Genomic DNA, 7468 nt, shown 5'->3' with positions numbered 1-7468 from the left:
TCCTCCGAGTGCTGCGGTCTCTCTCTCTGCTGTTGCATGGCCAGTTACATGTGTTCATACAATGTGTATTTATACCTAACAGGAATATGCGTTTGGCTTCAATTCTGGGCAAACAGTGCTGCAGCACCCTTGTCTTTGCAGGGCAACTGCGTTCCACCACCCCAAACATACAGCACTTTCACAGGAGAATCAAAGTTTTAAGTATAAGGAGTTATTGCTAAATAACATCGCTTGTGAAATCTCACTTCCAAAGACACAAAGTTTACTTAAGCTTAAGTATGCCAGTTGTAACTGTTGCATCGAGTATTTCTACATCGACCTAAAAGTAAACCTTACTCAGGAGAAAACTTAAAGGTTTCCAGCACCAGTTAAAAGATGACTGCAGCAATATGCCACACAAATCTCTGGGCTGAATTCCAAATTCAAATAAGAACAAACGCTTAAAGAATGCCAATATTGATCATTAGGAAAAAGACAATGTAATGAGTTGGGAAATCTTTCTGCACATACTTTTGCTTTTTTTTTTTTATTTTTTTTTAAAAAAAGACTTGTCTGTAACAACCTCAGTGGCAAACAGTTGTCCTATTCTTGATAAACTGTGCGGCCCTTCTGTCTTCATTTTTCCCTCAATTCAGAAGGATGCTGACAAAACAGTAACAATGTACACTGCTAACTTTGACCATCCCCCCCCTCCCAGGACAGCACTGCAGTTCAATGAGGGACAGAAGCATGAGGTTAACTCCAGCAAGCTGCCAAAAGAGCAGAATTAGCTCGTATCAGTTGCAAAAAACTGAAAAAACACATCTGAGGAGTAAAGTAGAAAGAAGCAGATAAACCAGAACAAGGAGGAAACTGGATGAAGGAATTTTGAAAGTTACTTTCCTCGTTCCATAGGAAGTGATCAACAACAACTGTTGCTCAAAAGTTAGCTGCACAACTCAAAGGAACCGACTGTACGCTGCAGTGCCCTCAGAGCACACAGGTGTGTTTAGGCTGCTCACAAGGCTGTGAGCTCTGGTGCTGAGCACCCATGCAGATGACTCATAAAGAGTCTACAAAAGGGCAAGTTTTCACCTTGTCTAGACAAAAAGCAAACTGTGGAGCACATAGACCTCAAGTACTGCTCACAGTACAGTGATCTTGCTCAGCCAGGGGAGTTTTACTAACATTGTAAACCTGTGGATATACAGCTTCCAGAGGAACACTAAACACTCATGGCCTCCCATGGGACTCCTTGGGCCCGAGAACTTCGGAGAAGATAAACCCAGCAGATTCCAGTTTACCTTAGACTTTCTGCTATACGCTCCTTAACCTGTATAAAGAAAGTAAATTGAATAACTTGGAGATAAATAGCTTGGTGATAGAACTGCAACAGCTGCTACCAAGACTTTGCACATTGAGCAGTTAGGGAAATGACATCAGGACTTCATCTTGGTTCCAACTGCATGTTCAACCCTACCCTTTAGGGCACTCCTACAGGTCTCTGCAATCCAAGTGCTCCAGCCAACCCTCAGGGGTCCTTCGAAGAAAGAATGACTCTAAGCCTTGAGGCAAATTTCTGCTGAGAAGGAGGAAAAAAAAAACAAAACAAACCACCACAAAACAAAGAAAAACATTACAACTGGTTCCATAATAATGATCTAACATTCACTGCAGTGATTACGTTCACACTGAACTTCCCCATTGCCATTCCCACACTGACAACGTGCCAGATGTTTTCTTCTGCCTCACTTTACATGTGAGGGAGGGCAATACAACGGGCAGCCCAAGACCATGGAGGCTTCCACAGCCATGTCTTGTACACCGCAAAAGTGTGGATTTTTAAGCAGACTCCATGTCTGCTTGTAAAGAAAAGACACCCCAAGAACTTCTTGGAATGGCCTGAAGTTGCACCAATGGAGGTTCAGGTAGGATATTAGGAGAAATTTCTTCTCAGAGTGGTGATGCCGTGGCACAGCTGCCCAGAGAGTTGGGATGGCATCACCATCCCTGGAGGTGCTCAAGAACCATGTGGATGTGGCACTGTGGACATGGTTGGCAGGCATGGTGGAATGGGTTGGTGTTTGGTGGATGATCCTTTCCCAGTTTTAGTGATTCTATGAGTCTTCACAGAATCACAGAATGGCCAGGGTTGGGAGGGACCTCAAGGATCATGAATCTCCAACCCCCTTGCACATGCTGGGCCACCAACCTTCCCATTCAATACTAGACCAGGCTGCCCAGGGCCCCATCCAGTCTGGCCTTGAATACCTTCGGGGACGGGGCATCCACAACCTCTCTGGGCAGCCTGTTCCAGCACCTCACCACTCTCTCTGTAAAGAACTTCCCCCTGGCATCCAACCTAAATCTTCCCTCCCTCTTCCTAGCTACAGTCTTGAGAAGACAAATGGGTCCCGACGCCTAAAGGAGTTCTGAGACCACACAGCACCTTCACGGCAGCTCCACATCACCTCAGTGTTCACCAAACTCTGCTTTTCACGCTCTTGCCATCAGAACAGCGAGCGCTCTCGCTACAACCCTGACCACAACTACTCCAAAAAAAAGACATCTCTAAAATCTTTCTCGGAGCACTTTTTAAGTTAAAAAAAAAGCAAAACAAAACAAAAAAAAGGCTCGCACGGGACAGGCAGGAAGCAGAGCGGGCAAGGCGGAGGCAGAGCTCGTAGCACGCCTTCTTGGCCCGCTCCCCCGCACCTCCGCTCGCAAAAGGAACACGAGCTCCAGCGCCGACACCGCCGCGCCGTGCTCCGCACCGCACCGCGCCGCTCCCGCCCCTCCTCCCAACCCCGGCGCTGCGCACCACTCACAGCCGATCTCCCCCTCCTCTCCATCCCTTTGGAGCCGGCGGCGGACGAGGAGCTCTGCGAGCGCGTCCAGGTGCGGCGGGAGCCGAGCGCGGTGGGCTGCAGGGAGATGAACTCGGAGCTGGAGTCCATGACGGCGAAGGGCGGCCCGCGGCGGGCGCCGCTGCTCCTCAAGACCACCATGGCGGCAGGATCCCTCCGCGGCGACGGCTTCCTGACACCTTACCCACCCCCTCGCCGCCCGAGAACGGCCTCGCCGCCGGCACGCCGCCGGTCCGCTGCCCGCGTTTTCGGAGGCTCGCTGGGTTCGCTCTGCCCGCGGCCTCTTTTTTCCTCCGGCCGCGAGTCCCAGCCCGCCTAGCGGAAGGACACACGCGTCGCGCTGCGCCCATTTGAGTTTCGGCGCGGAAACGCCGCCGCGCGCCACTCGGGCGCCACGGGATTGGCTAAACGACGCGCTCCGCTAGCAGGGGGGCGTGGCTGCCAGCAGGGGGCGGGCGCTGTGCCGCCGGGTGGGCCCGGCCATGGAGCGGCCGTCTCCGTCTTCGTACTCTGCGGCAGTGCCTCCCCGAGCTGCCTGTGTCTACACCAGCTGCTATTGGTAAGGGGAGAGCCGGGAAAGGCCCGGGGCGAGGACGGGAGGTGGTCGCAGGATGGCGGCGGGCGTAGCACGGTGTGGGCCCTGAGGCAACGATGGTGTGCGGCGGTGGGGCCGCGTAAGGTGGGGAGCCGCCCACAGAGGAATTGAGTCTGTTGGGAATGTGGGAAGGAGGAGTAAAAGTCCCGCCCTTGGTGTTTTACAGCGAAGAGAACGTGTGGAAGCTCTGCGAGTACATCAGGAGCCAGGATCGCTACCCTCTGGAAGAGTTCTATGCTGTTTTCATATCCAACGATAGGAGGATGGTGAGCGGTCGCGGTCTGAATGCGGCGGAGGCCGTGAAGCCCCGCCTGGGTGCTCCTCCGCACCCTTACACCGCAGCCTTTAAGCCACTGCCCAGCGCAGTGGAGATGTGACCCCTGGCATTCCAACCCCTGGCTGCCCTGGGGGGACGTGGCCCTACGGCCCTTCAGAATCCAGGATCAGGTGTGTTCAGACCTCCCACTGTGAGATGTGGTTGTCTGATGTGCTTGGGCTAAAGGGGAGAAGCGTGGTGTCCCTGTAGGTGGTGGGGAAACCCTGCCTTGTCACCTGGAAGTTGAGAGGAGTGATGAGATAGTATGGTTCAGAATAGTATCCGATGCTCCTAAGAGATAGGAGCTAGCAAAACTGTTCTGCCTGCAGCAGTGAGAGAAGGCAATGCAGTGGATCGTTGAGATTCATCTGTACGGAGCTGCAGTGTTTCATTTCAAATCACTTAACTTTCAGATTCCACTCTGGAAACAGAAATCAGGGCATGGAGATGAACCTGTTGTCTGGGTAAGGCCTTTTGTTTTCTTTATTTTTTTTGGTATTTGATAGCATGTTTGATAATTGACGTTTGCACAACCATATGTGGGCAGTGTTATCCACATTTCCTGTAACATCTGTGTATCAGTCAAATACTTTTTCAGTGTGCAGACAGATGACTACTGGCACAGCTTGCCCAGAGATTGTGGAGTCTCCTCCTTAGAGATCTCCAAAAGTCTCTTGGATGTGGACCTGTGCATCCTGCTCTGGGTGTCCCTGCTGGAGCAGGGGTTGTGCCACATGGACACTGAGGTCCCTGCAGCTTCAGACATTCCATAGTTCTGCATCAGCGTTTATTATTTTTCTGCAGCAGATCTATTAAGAGCCAAAGTCCAGTGTTCCTTTGTATGGCTCGTAGGAAAATAGCAGTGAGACACAAATCTTCAAATGACTGACCTTAACTTTGGTAAGAGTGTATAACAAATCTGTGAAAATTACCATCTGGATTTGTTGGGGCCACCAGCTCTGTAGAATCTGTAGTAGAAGTCTGTATATATATAAGTAAAAGATGGATGTAAATACCTACATAGGGTTGATCTAGGATTGAAAAATGTAAGCATTACCTGTCTTCAAGATTCGGCATTTAAACTGCCCTTCAGTGGTGTCTTTGGAGCGTAGTTTGATTGTGAATGCAGTTTAGCCTCTATGGAATCTCTTTTACCTATGCAACATTACAGAGTTGTTCCACTAAAAAATCCTCTCCGTTTTGTGTGGCTGTGTGTTTCTGAAATTTAGCAAAAGATATCTGCAAGCTTCCTAACTGCAATTGCAGAATCATTAATTCTCTCAAGGATCATCAAGTTCCAACCCCCCTGCCGCAGGCAGGGCCACCAGCATCCATGTTTAATACTAGACCAGGCTGCCTCATCCTACCTGGCCTTGAGCACCTCCAGGGACAGGGCATCCACAACCTCTCTGGGCAGCCTGTTCCAGCACCTCACCACTCTCATAGCAAAGAACTTCCCCGACATCCAACCTAAATCTTCCCTCCTTCGTCTTCAAACCATTTCTCCTTGTCCTGCAGTTATCTACCCTTTCAAAGAGTTGACTCCCCTCCTGTTTATAGGCTCCCTTTAGGTACTAGAAGGCTCCTTGATTTGCTGTCTTCCTCAAGGAGGACTCAGAGCCTGTGCAGTTTTGGCCATATCCTTTTGCTCACTGATGGCAATAATGATGAAACCAGAAAAACAGAGAATTTGGTCTTCAGAGCACATGTATTTTCATTCCATCCTTCAGCAGTTCAAATTTGATTGTTGATACTGCACAGCTATAAAATAATAATGACCAAAAAATATCTGCAAAAAGTCTGCAAATACCTTCCATAGTCTTGCAGTAGCGATATTTCCATAAGTACACATAATCACAACCCTAGCTTTGAGCAAATTTGCTTGTGTTGAATATGAGCCCTAGGTAGCTGAGAGTTGATGGGTTTAGTCTCAGACTTGTGTAACTCCTCCATATTGCTGAGTGGATGTCTCTCTCGACACAGGTTGAGATGAACCCTAGAAGAATAAATTCCCCAGTACTTACTAAAAAGTGATTCGCATGGGACTTTAAACGTAGAAAGAGTGAAGCTTTCTGGCTACAGAAATCTTAGATCTTACACAGCCCATGTTATGCAGGGAAGAAATAGTTGGCACTAGCATTTGCTTATAAAAGCTTGTCTTTTAAAAAGGAGGGTTGATCGCTGAACCAGGCAGCAGCCCAAATCAGCCTGAGCTCAGATGGAGTTTTTGTAAAGCTTGTAGTTCATTTCTTCATGTACTTTGTAACAGACTTTTCTAAATGTTGTTTTTGCATACAGTTGCATAGGTAAATTGGTCTGTGAAAATAGCTTGCCCGAGATCTTATTCATTCATTTCTCAGTCTTCTTTGCTTAGGGTTGTGCTCAAGTGTCAAAAGACAGAGCTTCAAACTTTTTGTGAGTGGATTTAGTGTTCTCTGTAGTAAACTGCCAACTACCTTCAGTTTAGCTTTGGAAAGCTGCAGTGTAATGAACAAGGTAAATAACTCCAGTTTCTCTAAGCCTCCGCCGTGCCTGTGTTACTTATGTGTTAAGGAATAAAATAGCTGGTATAAGGAATAGTTTAGCTTTAGTTTGGCTGTCCAGGCTTAAATCAAAGGAGACCGTAAAGAAATGGGAAGAATATAGAGGTTTACTGAAGAGTAACAAGGGTGAGGTGCCATTAGGAATCCTCTCTTCTGGTGGCAGAGATGTCTGGGCCTAAATTTCAAGGACAGAAATGATGTAAAGGAAAGGAGCTGTAGCTTCTGCTTTTAGGACAATTTTTTCTCTCTCTCTTTCAGTTTCTGATAAACAGCTGTTTAAACGATGAAATTCTTCTCAGGACTACCATGTTATCCTACTTCACGTTCCAGGTCGAGAGCAGAACTTCGTTTATGACCTTGACACTGTGTTGCCATTTCCGTGTCCTTTTGAGATGTACAGCGTGGAGGCCTTTAGGCCTGATGACAGGCTTCATCCAGAATTTCACAGGTGCTGACAACAAAAATAAAGACCACGGATGGTATTTCCTGGAGACTTCAGTTGAAGTTCTGTCTGTGGATAGACAGTGACAGAAGTTTCTGCTATATTTCAGGAAGCTAAATGCACTGCGTTATGTCTCTAAAACTCTTTACCTAGGGGTTGCCATCTTTTAGTTATCGAAAGCCCTTCTCTTCCCTGCTCTAGTTTCTTGGGAGCTAGTTTGCTGCTTGGCCCAATGTTTGTGAGTTAAGTGTTTAACTAAATTAATGCTGTTCAAGAGGAAGAAGAGCTCTTGTTCAGAATGCCTAATTAATAACTATGACTAACAAGTATGTGACAGTGGTGTTACATGCACACATCATTTGATACAATTTTTCACCATTTTAATATTTATTATTTATTTATTTGATGCATTTATTTGATGTTTTTCATTATTATTGTTTAGGAAGATCAGAATGGTTCGAGCAGATTTCTACTTGGAGACATTTGCTTCAGACAGATCTCATATGAAGGATGCAAATGGGAAATGGCAGAAACCTCCTCCTTCATACCCTTGCATTGAACCTGCTGGTAAGATGACAGAGTTCATAGAATCATAGAATCACCAAGGTTGGAAAAGACCTAAAAGATCACCCAGTCCAACCGTTCACCTATTCCCAATAGCTCCTACTAAACCATGTCCCTCAACACAACATCCAGTCTTTCCTTGAACACCCCCAGGGTCGGTGA

General features: G+C 47.5%; 2 protein-coding genes across 2 annotated transcripts in view; one reads left to right on the top strand and one right to left on the bottom strand.

Moving 5' to 3' along the window:
• LOC122193258 (ATPase family AAA domain-containing protein 2-like) overlaps positions 1 to 3037 on the bottom strand; it is a gene marked incomplete at its 3' end in the record, with an annotated part of 10815 nt that extends 7778 nt beyond the window's left edge. The window contains exon 1 of the mRNA XM_042894004.1: positions 2808 to 3037. The remainder of the gene's footprint in view (positions 1 to 2807) is intronic.
• Positions 3038 to 3298: 261 nt separating this feature from the next.
• LOC122193259 (protein N-terminal glutamine amidohydrolase-like) lies at positions 3299 to 7353 on the top strand. Its single transcript, XM_042894005.1, has 5 exons — positions 3299 to 3405; positions 3608 to 3707; positions 4171 to 4221; positions 6600 to 6748; positions 7185 to 7353. Exons 1-5 carry the CDS (start codon positions 3329 to 3331, stop codon positions 7336 to 7338), a joined length of 531 nt encoding a protein of 176 aa, XP_042749939.1. The 5' UTR covers positions 3299 to 3328; the 3' UTR covers positions 7339 to 7353.
• The last annotated feature ends 115 nt before the right edge of the window (positions 7354 to 7468 follow it).

This window comes from Lagopus leucura, unplaced genomic scaffold (assembly GCF_019238085.1).
Source record: "Lagopus leucura isolate 7727_CA_CO unplaced genomic scaffold, USGS_WTPT01 268-0_obj-0_obj, whole genome shotgun sequence".
NCBI lineage: Eukaryota > Metazoa > Chordata > Aves > Galliformes > Phasianidae > Lagopus > Lagopus leucura.
The sequence above is the reverse complement of the archived record's forward strand: the minus strand, read 5'-3'. Positions and strand labels throughout refer to the sequence as shown.

Bases quoted from the DNA above. Each gene is read 5' to 3' on its own strand.
- LOC122193259 (XM_042894005.1), top strand. From the start codon at position 3,329: ATGGAGCGGCCGTCTCCGTCTTCGTACTCTGCGGCAGTGCCTCCCCGA. The intron at 3,406-3,607 runs GTAAGGGGAGAG...GGTGTTTTACAG, and splicing joins GTCTACACCAGCTGCTATTG to CGAAGAGAACGTGTGGAAGC. The intron at 3,708-4,170 runs GTGAGCGGTCGC...CTTAACTTTCAG, and splicing joins TATCCAACGATAGGAGGATG to ATTCCACTCTGGAAACAGAA.